Here is a 20913-nt window from a genome sequence, read left to right as displayed (position 1 = left end):
TTGTTCCAGGAGCTTGTCGGACTCTGAGCGGTACTTGCGCCGTGTGGCTCGTCAAGGAAGGCGAGGAGCGTCTCCAGTGCCTCAACCCATTGTGCCCAGCAGAGATTCTCGTTATTACGGTTGCAAGTCGCAGACGATAACGACGCTGCTGCTGCTGTAGAAGTTGGCGCGGAGAACACTTTTGCATCACTTGAAGCCGGAGATGAAGCAGACAGGAGTGCGGCAGTCATACCGGTCACGGCAGCCTGCACGTCTTCCACTCCGGATTCTGTGAATTTCTCCAGCTGACTGGAGTGCGTCCTGAGCAATGCCACAGTGGACGAGCGCAGTTGTGCAGCGCTGGCGCTGGCGCTGGTCGCCGCGACATCGCTGCTGGTGCTAAGGATGCACACACGCCACATCTCGTGGTCCATGAGAAACATGCAGCGGCGCCTCAACGACAGGTTTTGTATGACCCGCGCATCGGATTTGCTTTGAGCAGCAGTACGCGTCTCCATGGTGAAGACTGCGGGTCACACCGCGATGCGAGCAACGTTGTGAGCGGGCGTTAAGGAGGAAAGAGTAATGATGCCAGTACACGGACATTCGGTGCTGGCATGTGTGTGTGCAGGTTGTGTATGGCTGTGCCGGTGCGTACAAGAACGATAGAGAGAGATGACCTGCTGATAGCACCTGAACGAACAAGGCCTCGATCGACGGTGAGCGGCGCAACAACGCACGTGTCTTGTGGGGAGGGGAAGGGGGGGGGGGTCGGATCAATCGAGGGTGGGCTGGGTGGGAATAGAAAGAGCCTGGACATGAAATGCGAATAAGGAGAGGAGGGGGTCGTCAACGCGGTGGCTCATTTCTTGCTTGCCACCGCGCCTACTCTTACTCCCCCCCTTCCCGTGCTGCTGGCAGGGGCAATGTGCAAAGCAAACCGTGGCCGAGCGTAGAGAGAGAGGGGGAGGGGAAAAATGCATCTGAGAAGGGCAGCGTTAGCCAGGGATACGTCGCGCTCGAAAAAGGGCCCTCTGTGCGTGTGTGTTGTGTTTGTTCATGTGTCACCCTTCATATGTCTGGCCTGTACATTGAAGAGGCCACCCAAGGGGAAATACGTGAGTGCATGTATGTTGGAGCATAGGGGTGTAAGTGAGATGGCCGGGAGGAGGGTGGGGCGACGGTGCACCTCAACAGCATCCTGCTGTAGCGGTCTTGCATACACATCGCTCACTCCACGTCGCTCCGCGACTGCAGAACGCCATCTAACATGACCGCCGCAGCAGTGCAGAGACGCGATATGCAAAGGGGAGCGGAGTAGCGACGTAGCGCATAGGGACACGCGCAGTATCGCATGGAAATACGCACGTGCTGATCAGCTTGCAAGCCTGGCCCAAAAGTCTGAGTCAGCAGCAACGTCCTCCCTCACTGCTGCTGGGTCCTGATCTTCAGCCGGAGGTGCTGCAACAGCATCGACACCCTCAGTCCCTGTTTTCGCTGGTGGGGTAATCCTCCGAGCAACTGCATACAGCTGCTGATGAAGGGCACCATTGTTTTCGCGCAGCGCACACCGCAACCAGGCTGCGAAGGACGGCAGCAGTGAGGCAGGTGGTATACGCCTATGCGTTGGGGTTGCGAACTGCTGAAAGAGATGCTCTCCCAGCGAATGGAGCGTCGTGGAGTGCGCGGTATCCAGCACACCCCATACGTACCACACACCAGCCAAGAGTGTCGCCACTTCGAACCTCGAGTACGGTGGCATGGCTGATCCCTCACTAGAGATGGTGTGACTATCGACGAGGTCATCGGCGATCTGCGCTGTCAACCGCACTGACTGCACTCGATCCAACGTCGGGACGAGAGATGCGGCAATGGCAGCCAGCGACACTACTGAGATGGCGCCCGATGACGACGGGCGCTGCAGGCGTTGATCGGACACGTACGCCAAGTCCATCAGCCCCGCAAAGCCTGAGCGAATAATGGAGAACACCGACGTGGGGCTTGCTCCACTCCTCGTTGTACGCGACACTGACGACGTAACGGCGACATTCGGCGCACACAGGGAGGAATTTCCATTCACCACTGGAGCGCCGCGCTGCAACGCCTCAAGCGGTAGGGATGGTGCACCGTGGACAAACCGGTAGAGTGTCTGCGGAGGAGCTTCGACCCTCGACGGCGCACCCAGCGAGGACGCTAACTCTGCCAAGCAGAAGGCCCATACTCGGCGCACATCCACTACGTCAAGTGCCACATCTTTCTTGCGGTGCGATTGCATGAGTTGTAACTCGAAAAATTCTGCCAGGATCGTATAGAGGACGTGTGGCTCCTGCAGCGATGCGTGCAGACGAGGGCTACCCTCGACGGCTAACCTCATGCGTAGTTGCAGCTCCTGCATGAGCAACTCTACCTCATCTGAGGTGTGCTGAATTGGTACGCAAGGCATCAGGCTTGGTAGGGGTCGGTGGGTGAGCGGGGGAGGGTTCCCCCCTGGGCCCTTCGTTCTGAGCGATGTGCCTTTTTCGTTTGCGTTCTGCACAAGCTGGCAACACGGCGCGCTGATGAGGGAGGAGATCGGTGAAGCGCAGCGTGGGAAAGCGGGCGCAGAGACCCCTCTGATCGCTGCGAAGGAGAGAAGGGGAGGAAAGAAGTGTGTGTGTGTGTGTCGGAGAGAGTGTGTGCGTGACAGGGGCCCATGTATTGCGTAGAGCGAGTTGCAGAAGATGGAGTAGGGCAGGCATCATCGGAGGGTACGCAAGAGAATGTAGATGGCGGCGGCATGGTCGCTGACTCGCTCACACGTGACGTCCTCTTCTGGGGCTTGCATCAACAACAACATCTGAGGAAGCGTACGGGCAGACACGCACGTGACGGCCACCTGGAGCAGGGATGCGATACGCACCATAATTTTCGCACCGGCGCTGCTGCGTGGGTAAGCGAGTCCGTCCACGCAGCAGCGCCGGTGCGAAAACTATTTTCTCCGCGTCGGTTTCGTTTTCGGACGGCTGCGCGTCTCGTTGTCTTCTCAGGAGGTGCCAACACTTTGCGATGGTGCTGCGGTGGGTCTGCATGGGTAACAGCTCTCATTAGGCGGACTACGGTGTGCATCACGTGGAGACACGAGCACACACACACACACACACACACACGCAGAGGGAGAAGAAGCGAAGAGAGGCAAGAGAGACCTGGCGCACTTTTCTTTGCTGGGTTTATCCGTGTTCTCTTTCATGGGCGCCCACATGGTGCGCTCATGCGGTCGTGTGTGCTTGTTTGCGCTTGATAAGATGAGCGGCAGCCCGATGGCGATTGATCGACACATTTTGAAGCTACTGCGTTACATACTGGCTTTGTCTTCATCAGACCTCTTTCTGCTCCTCACTGGCCCGCGCCTATCCTCCACGTGCACGGGGGAGAGGGAGGCGCCGCTGTCGACGCCTACGCAACACCGCACGTCAGTAGTCGTAGTCGCCAAAGTTGTCAAAATTTGACCAACGGCCGGTGCCGCCCTTCTTGTGTTTACCCCTTCGGTCACCGGTCCTGTAGTCCGCCTTGTAGTCACTGCGGGTGTACGACTCGTGCGGTGCCTTCTCCACTGCGCGTGGGCGGCCCTTCTCACGCTTCTCGCGCTCCTTCTTTGCCGCAGGAGCGCCGTGAGGGCCATCCAGCGAGGATGGGCTGGGGGCCGTGTTGGGCGCTTCTTCGAATTCCACATCAACGCCGCGCTTCCGCTGTTCTTTCACGCGCGCCTCTTCCTCGGTCAGCTCGAGTCGCTTCAGCTCCGCCGCCGTCTTCACGGTGTTCAGCACTTCTCGATGGAACAGCACCTTCGCTTCATTCACAGCGTTATTGCACACCCCGCTGCCTTGATGGACGCGCTGCAGGTAAATGGGGTACTCCTGAACAAACAGTTTTTTCCAACTCTGCTTGCCCTCGCTGTGCTTCAGCATCGTTGGCGTCAGGTACCTTTTCTCATCCGTCAGCTCCTCCTCCTTCCACACCATGCGACTCCACTGTGCGTTCCAGTAGCGCTGCATTAGACGGGTCCCAGTGTTGGAGTCTGTGAGGTGCCGCGCCACATCTCGACTGACACGCTCGAGCTCCGCCACCTGGGACGGGATGCAGAAAGTAGCGACGCGCTCCCACATGAAAAGGGCGATGGTGAGCACTCGCTGTTTCGGGTGTTTGTAGTGGTACTCCTCGACAGGTGTTTCAGTGTTTTCACAGCCCTCGGAGTTGTTGTCAGCGCCCGATGCTCTTCGGCCGGCACGCCGCCGTCCACGGTGGCTCTTCTTGCCGAACCGCGCTTCTTCAGCCGTGACGTCACCGTTGGACGTCGCTGCGACTCCTTTCGACCTCATTCGACGCAGCTAAGATGGATTCACCTGGCCGATAGCAAAGTGGCAATGAGAGAGCAAACGGGGAGGAGGAGGAGAATAAAAAGATCTTTACATCGAGACCCCCGCACCTGCATAGCGGGAGGGGGCCGCTCCACTCACGCACATGAAGGTGGGGAAAAGGCTGACCGAGGGAGATTAGGGTCCCTTCTACGAGTCTGGGGTGAGCGCAGGGTTTGCTTGGCCACTGCACGAAGAGGGCGTGAAGCAACCTGTAAAGCGAAGAAAGACAGCAGAGATTTTCTCCCCCCAACATGCCCATTGCCTCATGGAATACGTGTTCACGTCCACCCCAGCCAGCCTGTCTCACAGGCCCGATTGCGTGGTGCAGTGCAGCGCTAGACACACCTCACAGCAATGCGCCGTCTCAGTTGTCTGAGCAGCGCCTCTGGCCCACACTAGGCCTGCCCACCCGCCCACCTCGCAGGCCGCCTCGCAGCCGCTCTCACTGTGCCGGTCCCCACGCGGTGCACCCATCGGGGGTGGCGCCGAGGCCCCCCGCACCAGCAGGCAGCGAGGGTCGGGTGGGACGCATTCGAGTCACGCTGACCCTCTGCCCACCGTGTGCACTGCGAGAGGTAGTCCTGTGCACCAGCAGAGGTGGGAGGGAGGGGGGGCTCTGCTTGGCTTCCCTCCCGCACGGGTGGGTAGGCAGGGGTAGTGGATTCTGCGATCTCACGCGCTGAGGTGTCGCACCGTCATCCGAAGAGAGAAGGGAGTAGAAAAACGAAAGCGCTGAGGAGGTAGGCACACCATGTCGCGCACTCGCACAAGTAAACAAGAGCACTCAGCGCAAAACAAAAAATGAAGGAAGGGAGCAAGAGGTGATGTCTTAGGGACCCTTGGGCAAAATGAAACGGGTGGCAACCGTAGGATACCTCCGAAGAGCAATGCCTCTCTCTCTACACCGAGATACTGAGGTGCCCAGCTACACGCCTGCCTTCCTGGCTTTATGTAGAGAACTATGTACGGATATATAGAGAGAGAGATGTATACGTGTATGTGTGTGTGTGTGTCAGCGGAGCAGCTGATGAATCATCCCAGAAAGGAAGGCACAGACCGAAGGAAAGGGAGAGTGTGGAAATACACAGAGCAGCTCACCGAGGATATGCGAAACTGAAGGAAGGAAGGAAAAGAGCGGCAGCGGTAAAAAAAGCGAGAAATCAGAAGCGTGCAAAATACCCCCACAAGAAACACACCGGGTGCTGTAGACGATACCCACACACACATCCACACTCACATCCACACACATGCACGGGTACGCATAGTCGAGAAAGACCGAAAAGGGCAGAGGTGTTTTTTAGGGTGGGGTGAGGTGGGTGCGATCGTCAGCAATGTGGACACACGTTTGTAAGCGTGCGCCCGGGTGTGTCTGCACAGAAGTTGCGTCGTTCAGAGAGGAGAGTCGGGCACGAATTCTTTGTTGTCTGCTCAGCTCTGCATTGGGCACAAAGCAGCAGCAGCAGCAAGTAAAATCGATGTGGTGGTAATAGGCATGTGATGAGGCGGAGGGGGCGGGGGGGGGGGCTAATCAGGAGGAGGAGGAGTGAGGAGTGAGGGGGGAAGGAGCGCAGAGGTGGCGGTTGGCACGATACCGTTGGGAGAGGCCAAGACAACGGGCGAAAAGATGGAAGAGTTTGGTGCAAAGCTGCACTGCGCAGAGGGCCGAGAAGGAAAAATGAAGGGTCACCAGTGCACATCACACACGATAACTTCTATGTGCCCCTGTGTGCATCTCCCTTGATTCAATGTTAGTCTAGGCAATGCAGCCGGCAAAGGTCGTGCTACATGCTTCAGCCCTGCGCCTAAGATTCACGTATGTGAGTCGCCATCAACGCCACATTTCAGATGTGCGCTCTCGGCACGCGGCCGCGCACGGAAACGCACAAGGCAGAGTCAAATCCATTACTGTCGGGCGTGCTCCACCGCACCACTGTCGAGCAGCTCTTTTCTCGTTTGCTCCACTTCTCTTGTTCGCTCGCCCGTCAATTCATACAGATAAAGCACAAGCCTGCACGCTCAGCGACGTGCGCACAAATACACACCCAGAGAAAGCGACACGCCTACGTTCATGTGTGCAGCGGACACCAATCATTGATGAGGGCATATACCCGCAGCGAATTGCAGGGTGCTGCTCGTCTGCTAAAGTACTCATTTTCCTGCGCTCGCTCAGCACCTTCTACTGTCCATCTCTGTGTGTGTGTGTGTGTGTGTTTGTGTTTGCTTCTCCTTATTCGCACCCCCCTCATGGCGACGAAAGCCATGTCCGTGTGGTGGGCGTTGTTGGACTGCGTTTTCCTCCCCCCTCCCCCCTTCTCCCCTCCCTCCCCGGCCGTCGACCGTGTGCGTAGGCCGTGTGTGCAGTACGAATGGGTAGTGTGTCGACGCAGTGGCTCATGCGCACGCATGGGTGCGACTTTGAAAGTCCAACGGTCAGGGAAGAGAGTCGATGTGTCGCTACCTAATGCAAGCACGCACGTACAGAGGCGCTCACGGACGACGACGAACGCATCGGCGGCAACGACGACACCCTCCATGGAAGAGAAGGGCTTCATGAGAAACAAACGCGTTCGATATTCTCTGAAGGCGGCCAAGAGACAAGCGCACGCAGAGAAAAATATGGAGAGACCAACACAATGATGCGGCCCACATCGGCGTGATCGTCGTGGCCCACAGACGTGACTGCTCTCGTAGTACATGGCACTGACCCTCGCCCTCCAAAGGAGGAGGGGGGGAGCGAGAGGCGGAGGGAAGCAGGAAAGGGAGTGCGGGAAAGGTGAAGCACATGCGAGGAAGCCCCTGCGTCTGTTGAGAGCTGGCAGTGGCACTGCTATGCCTTTCAGTCGTGTGCTCTGCACTCGTGCTCGTCTCCTTTTCCCGCACCGCCCCTTCGCCTCTAACGTGGGAGGTTGACGGACGGTTTGCCTCTGTGTCATGCTTAGCGCCCTACTCTTTACTCTCTCACTGTCGTTACCAGCTTCACCATCATGTTCACTACGGCGTCCATGCGCTGCGCCGCCAGCGCCTTGAGTTCCTCCAGTTCCTTATCCGTCTCACGTGCGAGCTCGTAGTTCTCTGCGTCAGCGCCGCTGTTCTGCTGCGCACAGTACTTGTCGTACTCCCTGTCCTTCTCAGCGCGGAAGGCAGTAACCTCGCGCTCGGCGTCGGCCTTGGCCTGCTTTACCTTCTGCTGCTTGCGCGTCTTGGCGTCATTGATAAGTTTGCAACGCTTTTCCTCCGCAGCGAGCAGCTTCTGCACATTGTCCTGCTTCGGCGGCATGTCGATGAGAACGAGGAAGCGCAAGCGAGGTGAATACGTTCAACGACGTCCACACAACGCGAGTCCGTGGAGGCGAAGGAAGCAAAAAGACGGCTAAAAGGCAAACAAAAAATGGGCGCAATGCCACTACGCGCGAGAGCCTGCGAAAAAGTTAAAGAGGAGCGAAGGGACTACGAATCAACGGTACGGTTGAGCAGCTTCGCCTGATTCTCCTCGTTGCTGAGCGTGGCCGTATAAGTGAGCGCACGTGTGTGCTTGTGTTTGTCTGCAAAAGGAAAATAAAATTGGCAGAATCTGATCGTGCGCGCAGCTAAGCAGTATGACCTGCGTCGTGATAGCCAGAGAAACGGAAAGAGAGAGCACCGAGGGGGCGGAAAGCGGAGATGTGGTTTAGAGGGGAGAGAGAGAACAGCCCACGATGCACAACGAACGCGACGAGACGTTGAGGGGGTGGGGCGAGAGGGGAAAAAGTGAGAGCCGTGCGCGTGTACATACGCGTAGAGCGTGGCCCAGAAACCACAACTCAGCGCACGAGGCAACGAAGATCATAAATTGACGTGTCGCTTCGCTGTTTCCGGTTGTGTGTGTGCCTCAGATGAGCTCCTTTCTGCTGGGGGAGTGGGCGCCTAGCACATCGCTATCGCAGTATCGTACACACACACACACACACACAAGCACTGTTACACACGGGTACGGTGCATCTCAACTGAACCCACTAACCGAACAAGGTGTGAAAGAAAACAAACAGCATGGCGAAGACCATGACACCGGAAAGGAAGAAGAAGCCCATGACCTGATGGAAGCCAAACACAACCACCTCCTCCGACGGCAGCGCCTTGTACCCTTCCTTCTCCAGGCGGTAGCGGAAGTAAGGCATGTGATAGACACCCCAGGGAACTACGACCCGCGTGCTCTCCGGATACGTATCGATCCGCTCCACTGCGCGACGGGCGCGCGGGTCCACCGGCGGGTCGTAGCCGTCCAGTACCATCTGATATGCCATACGAGACTCCAACGCGTCGCGGACGATTATGCCATCGAACTTTTCACCGTCCTCTACGACAGGGCGAATGCTAAAGAAAGGGAACAAGCGGCGCAGCATCTGCTGCCGGGCGGCGATCACGGAACCCGCCTGGAAGGGCAGGCGGCCATCCTCGCAGAGGATCTTGTCAAAGTTGCACTGCAGCACGTCACCGTCCAGAACGCGTCGGAAGTACGCAGGGGCGGCAATGTTCGGGATCGGGTAGAGCGTCACTTCCTTCTTTGTGCTCGGGTGCTGGTACCGCAGGATGGTGCAGATGAGTCGTGGGGGGTCGCTGCGGATGTCCATGATGCCCTTGGTCATGAGCATCGCGCTTTTTGACTTGACAGAGTCCATTGCTAATGTGCTAGAAAGGGAGGGAATAACAAGAAGCTAACGTGCTCGTAGAGAGGTGCGCTGGTGTGGGTGGGTGTGTGCATGCGTTGATGTGCGTTGATATTCACACCCTCAAGCGCTTGTTAGGAGCGGAGGTGAGCTCTAAAGAGCGAGCGAGCTTGGATGCCCCTCCCCAAGAGCTCCAAAGCAGACTATCTCTACTCAGCGATGTGGCCAATCAGAGAGCTTGTGTGGCGACGGTAATTTCTGCGCCTGTGCATCTTCGAGGGTGGGGGACGGGTGTACATGTGCCGCGTGAGGCAGCGCACAGTGCAAGACGCGAGAAGATAAGTGTTTCAAAGTGCCACCAACCGATTTGGGGGTATCGGAGGGCACACCGGAGAGGAGCAGCGGCATTCGCCTGCCCATTCAGCAGATCCCCTTTTCCACTGGGATGGCAATCCGAGCACGTACCACTTGTCTCTATCACCACGACCGCATCCTCTACACCGAGGATGGCATCATCCTCCATTGCTACTAACACCAACTGCATTGAAGGTGTACGTCTCTCCCCTTCCGCTGATGCACTCTTTTACCTTTTCCGATTCACGCACCAATGTGAATTTGCCATCGGCATACAAACATGCACATACAGGGCGGCATACAAAGCTTCTTACGCGTCGTGCGGCCACAGCAGCCACATACGTGGCGATGCCTGCACTGCCCCGTCATCGACGTGTCAGCCATAAGACATCAAGCCCCTCTCTATCTTCACCGTTCATCCTATCACCGGGTACGGGTGCACGTCACGAAGACTGGGTCGCCGAGGTTGTAGGGTAGTTCGTACAAGGCTGTATTGTAGTGCACGCAGTCGGCTCTGCGCACGGGCAGCAACGTCGAGTGGCCGTAGACGACTTGGCGACAGCTAACCATGCAGAGCGGCAAGACCGACGCCCGGCCTTCAGGGCTCACTGTGCCGGTCAGAAGCTCCACCTGGTAGCGTGGGAGCGGAGTGGAGTACGGTGCCTCCTCCTCCTCTTTGCTGTCACTGTGATCCTCCTCCGCCCTCTGTCGCAGCCGGTCCTGCGCAGCAGACATGGGAGTGGTGTTGCTGTTTGCCTGCCGTAGTGCGTGTCTCGCGTCGGCCTTGTACGCGACATCCACCTTCGATCGGACGACCCTCAGAGCCGTCAAAGCGACTTCCCAGACGGTGGTGTCTGCCCAGGCGAGCTGCACCGCGATGGGTTTCTCCGCGGCAGCGATACCGACAGTCGACGGCGACGAGCCTGCCCAAGCCGCAGCGGCCTCTTGATTGCCGGGTGGTAATGGTGGTATTCGGGGTTGAGCTGCCTGGGAGATTCCAACCGACGGGGCACCCAGGACGAAGCTGCAGTACTCGCTGCGAGCAGCAATGTCGTGGCCCGTCATGTGGTACAGTCGCACCGCGCAGGGGCATTCCGTGGTGCGACGGACACCACGGTTAAGCGGGGAACGATGAAGGCGTAGGGCGCCGACCGTGTGGCCCAAAATTGCATCGCTATGCGATGTACCAGAGCTTCCGTACGACGGAGGTGGTGGCAGTTTTGCCCGCAATACCCCGGACATTGCAGTGTACAGTGGTGGGTATATATATGTGCGTATGCCTGGCCAAGTGTGTGTGTGTGTGTGTGGAGATCCTCGACCGATCAAAGTGGAAGAGAGCAGAAGAGAACAAGCAGCATTTGATGAAGGAAGTGCCCGCACACAGTGAACAGCCGACGAGGGAGACGCTAAGAGCTGAGTGCCCTTGTTTCGCGCCGTCCCTCGAAACGCAGTCACACTCCCCCAAGCTGAGAGGGCAGCAAACGAAGCTGCTGCTGCTCTCTCAGTGGTGAAGTCAAAGACTCTTGCAGGCGGTGATCGCCAGCCACGCGCACATCGCAGAAGCCCCATGGTCTGTCATCGCATACACCGGTGCATGGGGGGGGGGGGGGGTAGAAAGGGGAAGATAAGGAAATAATATCATCTTCCCTTCGGTGGTGGGCAATTTTATCACGAATGACGGTGCGACACCTCGGCGCGTGAGATCGCAGAATCCACTACCCCCGCCTACCCACCCGTGCGGGAGGGAAGCCAAGCAGAGCCCCCTCTCCCTCCCACCTCTGCTGGTGCACAGGACTACCTCTCGCAGTGCACACGGTGGGCAGAGGGTCAGCGTGACTCGAATGCGTCCCACCCGACCCTCGCTGCCTGCTGGTGCGGGGGGCCTCGGCGCCACCCCCGATGGGTGCACCGCGTGGGGACCGGCACAGTGAGAGCGGCTGCGAGGCGGCCTGCGAGGTGGGCGGGTGGGCAGGCCTAGTGTGGGCCAGAGGCGCTGCTCAGACAACTGAGACGGCGCATTGCTGTGAGGTGTGTCTAGCGCTGCACTGCACCACGCAATCGGGCCTGTGAGACAGGCTGGCTGGGGTGGACGTGAACACGTATTCCATGAGGCAATGGGGACACTTACGGCATAGAACCGCTGACTTCTTCGATTGAAAGCTCAGCTGTGGTATGTTGCCAGCCCAACAAGCCACCGATAGAGGCACCGATGTGTACAGGAGCAGCGAAGGTAATAGAGGCAGAAGAAGAGGTGGAATGGGGGGTGGGGGGTGGGGGAGATACGCAACATGCGATACCTTTGACAGCGGTAAGGAGGAATAAGGCGAGCGCGTGCGTGGATCCCATCTCAATCCTTCTACTCCCTCCTATGCGTCTCTCTCTTCCCCTACGGGCTTCCTTTTCTATAACACGAGGAGGGTGACGGAACAATCAATTTCGAGCGGTGGCGACAGCCACTGCACCGTGCAGTACGGATCCGCGTCAGGGTCATCGCGCACCCTCTGGGCGAGTGCTTCGCAGTAGTCCGGCTTCACCTTGGCCTTTGAAAGCACTGCAAAGTGCTCCTGGAGGGGGCGTGCTGCGACACAACTTGGGTCCTCTATTCCTGAGGCAGGAGAGACACCTAGGCCCCCTTCTCCAATGGCCGCCGCCTCGCCACTACTGTTGTATGCTGATGGTGAGGAATACAGCGAAGGCTGAGTTGGGCCCGCATGCATCGACACCACCGATGTCTCGCCTTCGGCAGGCGTTGCGGTAGATGTAGCCGAGTCTTCGGCGGCGGTTTCAGTCGGTCCCAGTATCAACAACAACGACACCTTCGAGTTGGATACTACTGCCTGCACGGTCATGCGACGAGTGTGCCCTACCTGGCTAGCGTACCGCACCAACGCCGTTGGACTGGGATGCAGGCAGAAGTTGTGAAGGAGCACATCAACATGCAGCTGTAACCGTTGGGTCTTAGGAATTGTGAGCGGTGGTAGAACAAGACTCAGCTGCTGCAGCACGACGTCGCTCGTAGGGCCGCGCAGAACCGCACTCGCCACACGGGACGGGTATGTCTCCAGAAGCTGCTCGTACGCATAGGAGCTCTGCATCGCGGCCTCCATGTGCAGCTCCTCCAGTGGCGGCAGTACGCACGTGCCCTTGTTACGAAGTGCTTCCCAAACTACCGCCACCATCCTCTGGCAGCTCCACGTCACCTCAAGCTCGACCAACGTGTCGTTGGACGGCATCTGATATCGCTTTGCATTAGCGTGTAAAATGCCGTGCAGCCGCGACGATGGCGGCGGCGACGAACGTCCAGCGGGAGACGGCACGCTTAGCGAACACACGCAGTGGCCCGTTCTGGCGGAGGAGAGAGGCACCGTGCCCGACGGCGCCGCTGGGGTGTCGACGCTGATGCTGAGAGAGGAGAGGTGGCCCTGCAGCAGCGGCGAGACCGTCGGGTCCAGCTCCGACGAGCGCGATGACACGGGCGAAGGCGACGGGTTCAGCGGCGCCACATCCTCGGGGAAGAAGGTGCGATGACGCACGCCGCGTTTCACCAACCTCTCGTAACACGTCTCCACCATCGCCTCCACACCTTGCGTGTGCGTCCAGGCCACAACGAGGACCGGTTTAAGGCCCACAGCGGCGTAGTCAGAGCGCGACTTGTCGTCCAGGTTCATCTTGTCGAGTAGGAGATGGCTGTAGCCGCCCTGCATCACGGTGTGCCGTATTGCGGTCAAATAAGCGGACCGGTTTCCCACCTCGTCCTGATTGAGCCAGCGAGGTGCCGCGCCCGCCTCCTCCAAGAGAGCGTACAAGGTGCGAGCCATGGTGGACTTACCACAGCCTTGTGGGCCTACCAGTATAATGGGGTCGAGGCTCTCCGCATCGTGCAACGACTCATCGTCCTGTTCCCTCTGCACCTGAAGATAGCGATCACTATTCTCTGCATCGCCATCTGCGTTGTCACACCTTCCACTGCAATGCCTGCTGTCGGTGGTGTCGGCCCCAGTTCCGTGACGGACGCGCACCACCTCGGGCACAGACGCTGTTGTTCCCTGACGACTAGAGCCACGATGTCGCTGCTGTAGCTGTGTCTCCAGCATTGCCTGAAACCGCTCTTGGTATGACAGCCAGTGGCCACGTATGACTTTGAGAGCGACGAGGTCCGTTGACGGTGTAATGTACTTCTCCCGATGTAGCCACAGCGCGAAGTCGAGCAGAAAGGGAAGTCGACGAAGCTCCCACTGCTTGATGCGCAGCCGAACTTCGCGGGAGAGGCTGCTTACCTTCTTCTTCACCTTGCACCGCAGCGGCTCGCCACAGAGGCGGTGGGTTACGACGTACTCCTGCACGGTTCGCTCGAGGGAATGCGGGTAGGCACGGCACTTCCACACTTGTACCACCAGTGCCGGTTTCCCACCGTCTGTCCCGTCGCTGTTCCACCCGTACATCACGGCACCCGCGGTATCGCAGCGCGAGAGCACCGACTGCCGCAGCGCCTCGTACTCGGGTGAGCCAAGCTGGACGTCAGCAGATTTCGCCACAGTCGGTAGCCGGAAGCGCTCAAAGAAAGCAAACGCTTCCTTGACGCCCATGCACCATCCGCGCTCGTCAAGCGAGGCGTCCCACGTGATGGCGTAGAACCACATGGGAATGGCAACGGACACTGCCGCGCATGTGGAAAAGGGGGTACTGCTGTCACCTGTTACGGGTGTCGATATCATCATGAAGGCAGTAGAGTTGGTTCGATAGGTGCCGATAGATGTGCAGGACACAGGCGTGGAAGTGGCAACCGTGGGCTGGTCGACCGGGGAGTCACGGGCAGTCACAAAGTTCTGTAAGCGCTCCCAGCCCGACACAATGACGTCAAAGCATAAGCTGCGGTTATCTGCAGCCATACATGCGTGCAGCTCTCTTAGTACATCTGTGCTTGTGGCAGCGGTAGTGGCGTCACTAGCGGATGCGGTGTTAGGTGCCCTCGCCACGTCCTCTGTGATGATGTGCAGTGACTCCAACACGTGTCGCCACATGCGCGCCATTCGAATCGCGAGGCCCAGGTACGCTGCCTCCGACGATGCCCCGCTGCCAGCAAGTGCGGCAGCCCCACCTGCGATGGTGCTACTGTGCACGCTGCTTTGCTCCACGTAGTCGTGAGGGTTTTGTGTAGGCGAGTTGCCACTGGACGACGCATAGGGCTGCCCTGCAGAAGACGCCATCGCCGACACGGCAGCGTCTTCAGAGGCAGATGACGACGATGACGGAGTCGACGCCGAGCTGATGCTGGAGACCGAGTATTGCATCAGGTCCACCTCGGGTATGCTGAGCCGCGTCACGATGTGCTGGTAGCGGGACCCAATGATCCAATAGTGCTCGCCCAGCCACGAGAAGGCTGCGATGCGGCCTGGCTCGCCGTCCACCTTCTCGAGGGCAATCGCCGTCTTGGAGACCTCCTTGTGAATCGAGAAGACGCTCGTCGCCTCGCGCCAGTGGCCCATCTTACGAAGCCCGACGGCACTCGCCACTCGCGTCCACTCACTGTGAAAGGCGTGCTGCTGTGGCAACGACGAGTCCCACCGATTTGACTGGCTGCTCGAACCGAATGCGTTCGCCGTCGGCAGTGGCGCGATTGGAGGTGAGCAGGATGGAGAACTCACGGCGACGGGGATGGGTGAGCCCGACCTTCGAGGGCACGGCCATGCAGCAATCGCCTTGGTGTCTGCGCCGCTGCCTTCGCAGCCCTCATGTGCTGACTTTCCCAGTGAGAGAACCGGCACTGCTACAGGTGTACGAGCGAACACGCAAGCCTGCCCAACGGGGATGTGCTCCCACATCTTTTTGTTCTTTTCATAAACCCCGTCACAGTTGCCGCTGACAAAGCGGTCGACAATGAGGAAATGCACGCCGTTAGGGAGCACCACCGCCGTCGGCTTCAGCTTCACGCGAGGGTCTCGGTGAAAACTGATGTGGTACGCCGCATTCACACAGCGGCGCTGCTCTTCGTCCAGCACGGACGCTAGTAATTTGCTAAAGCTCTGATTGTGGGGGCCTCCAGTCATGGTAGTGGCTGATATAAGGTGCGCCGCCGTCGCCATTACTGCTGCAGCTGGGTTGCCCTTCGTGCGGTGGCTGAGGCTCGTATCACTGCATACGGGCAACGAGAGCGCTGGGGGAGGCTGCAGTTTTCCATAGACGTCTGCAGCAACGAGATCGGAAAACGATCCATCTGTTGGTGATGTGCTGACGCTGCTGCTTGGCGCTGCCACCACAGCACCGATGTGGACAGTCGTATGAGGAGGCGACGGCATAGTGTGGAGGGGCCGTGCGTCACTCACCCCCTCCTGCTCTCGCTTCCGCGACCCGATGCGTTGAGTGACCCGCACCAGCACGGATACCCAAGTCACAGCTGATTTCTCGAGTACAGGAAGGGGAAGCTTAAAAGATGTGTGACACGGATGAAGGGCACAGGCCTCGCTCACGCGGGGTCCAGTCGGCAAACGCAGCTGTGCACGAAGGAAAGACGTGTTTCGTCCGCAAGAGAGGAGGAGGGGAAGGGGGGTCGATGTGGAGGCTCCTCGAAATGTGAACCCGTTGAAAAGGACCCACAAATCCGCTACGAGGGAGAAGAATAATACATTGACAGCAAAGGGCAGCCTGGCGGGTGTGCAGGAGTTACCACACCCACACGCTGCGGTAATATGCTGTGAGCACCAGCAGGAAGTGCAACAGGAGCTGAAGTGGGAGCGTTCTCTCTCCTCCCTTTACCGCCTCTGGATCTCCTGGTGGGGATCGTGCAGTACCCCCGCCTGTGCGCAGTTTCCCCTTGGCGTGGGCGTGTGTGAGTCGAGGGAGGGGGGGGGGCGATCTACTCAGTGGAGGTGATGATGAGAGAAAGCGAGAGTGAGGGAGTAACGACAAGATGGCGGTGATGCGGAGAGTCAGGCAGCGGTTGTCGAGACGCATGCATGCATGCACACACCCATCGCATGACTGCATGTGCAGCACAAACGACAGAGAACACGGAGTGACAAGACATCATTCGAAGCGGCCTTTGACGCTCTTTTTCCCCTGTTGTGCTACAAATTCGTTCCCGCTGCTCCCTCCCCTTTCCCTCTGAGGTGGACAGGGTGGTGGGTCGCGCACTTCGAGCTCACAGCTGAGCCGCATCCTAGATACGTACGGTTTGGCTCTTCTCGTTGCTGTTGGTGTCGCAGTGCAGTGCCTCAGCGGCGCGGCCATATGAAGAGAGTCACGGGTGTGCAAGCGAATGTGAGGGAGAGCGCCCATTGCTGCGGCTGCCGCGGTATTTTATGCTGGCATGCCCTTTCTCTGCGATTCTGCGACCCGTTGGCGCTTCTATGCTTGCCGAGGCTGCGCGCAGCTGTGTCACCTCTCGTTACGTCGGTGACTGTCTCTCTCTCTCTCTCACCTACTCATCGGCGCTCATCCACGTGGACTCCGCCAATCTGTGCAGACGTATTGAGCTCGCGTAGAAACGTCAGTAGTGATCAGCGGGCTCGTGGAGCCGCACATCCGCACAACAAGACATAAGGCAGAACACCACCGACAGACGCAGGGCCGACTTCACCACTACTAGTGCCCGTCACTCATGGGTATCAACACACGCGCAGCTGCACAAGTCCAGAGAAGTCGCCTTTCGCCGTTTGGTCTGCAGCGGCGATGTCGGCAGTGTGCACCTTCACATCTTTTGCACGCGCGCAAGGACGCTTCAAACTCCCCTGCACATGAGTATGCCTCACACAGACGTCCCTCCCTCCCTCCCGCCCCCCCCCCCGAGACACGCGACTCAGTGAAGAATGTCTCGAATCCTGCAGAAGTTTACCACGTCATCGTCGCTTACCTTTTCGCGCTGTTCCCGCCAGTCGTGCAGAACGTCACGGATGATGCAGTCCGCCGCCAGGTCCTTCACATCCCCGCTGTTCATCGTACCTCTGCCGTAGCGCTGTGTCACGTCGGCGAAGAGTGCGTCGTCACGGCAGAAGAAGCGCAGGTACTGGTAGGCCACATCCACCTTCAGGTTCGCCCCCGTCTCCTGCATCTGCTCTAGGGTGGCGCAGCCACCCGAGAAAGCGCGGCGCAGCTTCTTGCGCACCTGCTTATCCGTGTCGTGTAGCGTAATGACGCCGTTCTCCTCTGCACTGCTGCTCATCTTGTGCTCCAACCCCTTGAGTGCGGGCAGGAACTGAGTGTGAAGAAGGGCCGGTGGCGGCTGCTTCAGCCGCGGCGCGGCAGCGCGGGTGAGCACAAAGAAAGGGTCCTGGTCAATGGCGCAGGGAATCAGGCACCGCATCGGTCTGTCACCGTTCGGCAGGACGCGACGAAAAGCGGTGCTGAAGCACGGAGCTGCCTGGGTTGCAGGAAAGGCGAATTTGCCGACGTTGTCGCTGTCGGTGAGGCCGAGAGTGTGCTTCACTGAGTTGCCTGTCATGCTACGCTGGAGCGGCAGCACTGTCGGGTACAGCTCGCCCATGTAGTGCGTGTTGCGAAAGATGAAGGTATGGCGCGGGTGGAAGCCAAAGGCGATGATATCCTTGATGTTGTTGAGAATGACCTCCTCCGCCACGGCCCCCTCGAAGGGGACGCCGCGAAAGAGAAACTTTTCGTCGTCGGTGATTTGTATCACGAGAGGGAGATTGAAGACGTCTTGGAGGTACTTGGCCAGCATGAAGGGCAGCACATGGCCCGCGTGCATGGTGCCAGCGCTGGGGCCACGGCCGGTGTAGAGGAAGACGGAAGGCTCCTCCGGCTTGATGGAAGCCTCGATGTCGTCGAGTGCCTTGTGCAAGTCGCGGTGCGAGAAGGCAATGCCGCGGCTGAAGAAGTGGTGAAGCGGCGGTGGTGGTGGCGGTTGCTGCTGCTGCGCGGCAGGAGACACGCAGACCTGCGCTGGCACACCTCCAGGTGACACAGCAGTCGAAACGGGGGTCGGGGTGTTCTGGGCGTTGACAGAGGTGACGGATGCGGTTCGTTCGTGGCACTTGGCGATGGCATCACGAATATGCTGACGTGCGCTGTCGTCCACTCGCTCCGCTTTGAATGTGGTTAACACGCGATCATAGTTGATCCCCTGCGGGCCCTTGGCGACTACCGTCCAGGGGGTAATGACGTCTTCCCTATCGGCATCACCGCCTCCGGGGGGGTGTTGGGCAAGTTCGCGAGGATCCGTCGCGCAGTCAGATCTCTCGCTTGTGCTACGCAGTGCTGTGAAAGTGCACACGCCGGCGCGCAAAGCCCATGGCCAGCAGGTGACGCGACGCATAGAACGCACAGTGCAGAGGGACGCTATCGTGTGGAATTGGAGAGGGTCTCTGGGCCGAGTGAAGGCGGTTGATCGACGGAAGAAGATAGGGGCACTTCGGCACGGACGAGTTGGCGGAGACGGCCCTTCCTCTTTGCCGCGGGGAGCAGCGAACAGGAGAGAAACGTGGGAAGAGGCGGAAAGGAGAGGGCTGAGGCGCATGCGCCGTCTGGGGGAGGGGGGGGGTGCGATAGGACGAGGAGAGAGTCATACGGATGCCTAAATTACTTTGCACGGGCGGCCTGGGAGTCACGGCTGCACGAGCAAGCGAAGCCCGCGTGCGGCACGATGTATGGGGCGCGGGCGGCGGTGGCGTTTGTCGAGCGTCTACAACGAAGACGAAAGAGGCGCTCAACAAGAAGTGTAAGACGAATGGGTTAGAAGACTCGACTCTGAAGTGTTTGGCATGTAGGTGCCTTTTGATGGGGGTGGGCTCGCCCGGAGTAGCGAAGGCAGTGATGGTGGGGAGAGAGTCGGTTGTCGTGCGCGTCCCTCGAGGTCCACACACCGACAGGATATCCCCCCATCATCGCGACCGCTCCACTGCCTATGCATCTGACCTCTCCGCACCGTTACTGACTCTGACAGCGACTCATTTTCTTCCTCTATGAAGAAGGGGGGAGCTAGAGGAAGGCAGCAGAAAGGCGCTACCAGTCGTCGTCTCGATCTCGCCTTCATGGCAAGCACACACGCAGACACACACTCGCACTCTTCTTCTATCCTACACCTGGAGTTCGCTACGCCTTGGCGGGAATATAGGCCACCATTGCGGTGTTCCCAGCTGCGAACACGCTCAGCACGAGTGCTCGCTGGTCCATCAAGTACATGCTTATCTTCATCGGGTCCAGCTCCTTCACCGCCGAAAAGAAGCGCGCAAACTTCCTCGTCTCGACCACAACAGTCGCCTCGCTAATGCCACCCACGGCCCCGCCGTCATCGTCCTCATCGCCACCATCATCATCTCTCTCCGGCTGCTCAATCAATTCAACCGCCTCGTACTTGAGCGAGAAGCGAGCCATAAAATGCTCAGCGAAGATGCGAAGGCTCGCCAATGGCAATATGTCCCTGGCGCGCGGCCGCTTCACCCCGATACATGCCCCTGCGCCACCATCACCGCCATCTGCGCCAAGCCGCGGCGTCAGCACGCGCGCCGAGAAGGTTACGCTATCGGCTGCGGTGTTCTTCAGCTTGTCAATGAAGGTGGTAAGCTCTAGCATGTCTGGCACCAGTATCTGCAGGTGCTGCCTCTCCAGCGGTGGCGGGGACAGACTCTTGATTTCGCGGTCCCCGAGGATGCGCAGCGGCACGTCGAAGCTGACGTCCGGCTGACCAGAAAGTCCCTGCATGGCAACACGCCACAATGGACACCGTCCGTTTCGCGCCAGCCGCACCTGCACACGCGAGGCGGTCCCTTGGTGGGATCGCTCGCGTGCCTCCACCTGCTTCACGATGTGAATGAGCTGTGCGAGGTCGAGTACTTCACATGTGATGGAGTGCTCCTCGTAGCCGGAGTCGCAGATCATCTCGGAGAAGAGAAACGACGACGGGCATCGCATCCACACCTGGACCCCATCTGCGGCGTTTGTGTTGGAGAAGAAACGGATGCGCTCAGACTGGAGGCGTACGATGCAGTCGCGTTGACTACTGCGGCACACCTGTAGAACACCAAGTAGACCCTTGGCGTCTTTGAGGGTCGCCTTGAAGCGCATACACGGCTGGAGTGCACCGTGGAAGAGTCACGTGGGCTGCAGTAGTCGGCACGGAGAAGCGAGAAAAAAAGAGAGGAGGCACACCCGCTCCCCCCCGTCCTCCCCGAATCAAAGATGAGGTGAAAGACGGTAAACAACAACCGCAAGGAAAGGCGATTACGGCAGAGCTACACGGGGACTGTGTGAGAGGGAGAGACAAAGTAAAGGAAGAGAGAAGGGGTGGTGGTGGCTGCACAGAAAAGCGCAACTTTCACTTCGTAATGCCTCCATGCGATTGTGTGTGTTAGTGCGTGTGTGTGAGAGAGGAGTTGACGTCGCTGTGTTCGCCTATGTCAACCCGCGTATATCTCCCGACGTGGAGGCGTCCTTTCACTGGGTGCGTCTCGATCTGGGTTGGGCACCCCGATGGAAAAGCGATGGAAAGAAGGAGGGCGACTGCTAGGGCCATGTCAGCAGCTACACGAGACGCGCCGCAATGATGAGCGCGCTTTCGTGAACGGAAGAAGGGAGGAAGGGGATCATCTTTT

The 20913-nt window shown here is 58.8% G+C and overlaps 8 protein-coding genes across 8 annotated transcripts, besides 2 other annotated features; all 8 read right to left on the bottom strand.

The window, feature by feature from the left end:
• Nucleotides 1-1354: 1354 nt before the first annotated feature.
• Nucleotides 1355-2422, bottom strand: LPMP_230390 (hypothetical protein; the record flags this gene model as incomplete). The annotated part of the gene is made up of 1 exon (XM_010700895.1): nucleotides 1355-2422. One exon carries the CDS (start codon nucleotides 2420-2422, stop codon nucleotides 1355-1357), a length of 1068 nt encoding a protein of 355 aa, XP_010699197.1.
• A 1006-nt stretch (nucleotides 2423-3428) lies between these two features.
• LPMP_230380 (hypothetical protein) lies at nucleotides 3429-4334 on the bottom strand (the record flags this gene model as incomplete). Its single annotated transcript, XM_010700894.1, has 1 exon — nucleotides 3429-4334. One exon carries the CDS (start codon nucleotides 4332-4334, stop codon nucleotides 3429-3431), a length of 906 nt encoding a protein of 301 aa, XP_010699196.1.
• Nucleotides 4335-4620: 286 nt separating this feature from the next.
• Nucleotides 4621-5061: a repeat region.
• Nucleotides 5062-7323: 2262 nt separating this feature from the next.
• On the bottom strand, nucleotides 7324-7650 carry LPMP_230370 ((H+)-ATPase G subunit, putative; the record flags this gene model as incomplete). Its single annotated transcript, XM_010700893.1, has 1 exon — nucleotides 7324-7650. The coding sequence occupies one exon, from the start codon at nucleotides 7648-7650 to the stop codon at nucleotides 7324-7326; it is 327 nt and encodes a 108-aa protein (XP_010699195.1).
• Nucleotides 7651-8365: 715 nt separating this feature from the next.
• LPMP_230360 (hypothetical protein) lies at nucleotides 8366-9028 on the bottom strand (the record flags this gene model as incomplete). The annotated part of the gene is made up of 1 exon (XM_010700892.1): nucleotides 8366-9028. The coding sequence occupies one exon, from the start codon at nucleotides 9026-9028 to the stop codon at nucleotides 8366-8368; it is 663 nt and encodes a 220-aa protein (XP_010699194.1).
• A 765-nt stretch (nucleotides 9029-9793) lies between these two features.
• On the bottom strand, nucleotides 9794-10612 carry LPMP_230350 (hypothetical protein; the record flags this gene model as incomplete). Its single annotated transcript, XM_010700891.1, has 1 exon — nucleotides 9794-10612. One exon carries the CDS (start codon nucleotides 10610-10612, stop codon nucleotides 9794-9796), a length of 819 nt encoding a protein of 272 aa, XP_010699193.1.
• A 443-nt stretch (nucleotides 10613-11055) lies between these two features.
• Nucleotides 11056-11495: a repeat region.
• A 277-nt stretch (nucleotides 11496-11772) lies between these two features.
• LPMP_230340 (hypothetical protein) lies at nucleotides 11773-15453 on the bottom strand (the record flags this gene model as incomplete). Its single annotated transcript, XM_010700890.1, has 1 exon — nucleotides 11773-15453. One exon carries the CDS (start codon nucleotides 15451-15453, stop codon nucleotides 11773-11775), a length of 3681 nt encoding a protein of 1226 aa, XP_010699192.1.
• Nucleotides 15454-17165: 1712 nt separating this feature from the next.
• LPMP_230330 (tryptophanyl-tRNA synthetase, putative) lies at nucleotides 17166-18638 on the bottom strand (the record flags this gene model as incomplete). The annotated part of the gene is made up of 1 exon (XM_010700889.1): nucleotides 17166-18638. The coding sequence occupies one exon, from the start codon at nucleotides 18636-18638 to the stop codon at nucleotides 17166-17168; it is 1473 nt and encodes a 490-aa protein (XP_010699191.1).
• Nucleotides 18639-19414: 776 nt separating this feature from the next.
• HUS1 (checkpoint protein HUS1, putative) lies at nucleotides 19415-20386 on the bottom strand (the record flags this gene model as incomplete). The annotated part of the gene is made up of 1 exon (XM_010700888.1): nucleotides 19415-20386. The coding sequence occupies one exon, from the start codon at nucleotides 20384-20386 to the stop codon at nucleotides 19415-19417; it is 972 nt and encodes a 323-aa protein (XP_010699190.1).
• Nucleotides 20387-20913: the final 527 nt, after the last annotated feature.

This window comes from Leishmania panamensis (genome assembly GCF_000755165.1).
Source record: "Leishmania panamensis strain MHOM/PA/94/PSC-1 chromosome 23 sequence".
Taxonomy (NCBI): domain Eukaryota; phylum Euglenozoa; class Kinetoplastea; order Trypanosomatida; family Trypanosomatidae; genus Leishmania; species Leishmania panamensis.
This window is presented reverse-complemented; position numbering and strand designations above follow the sequence as displayed.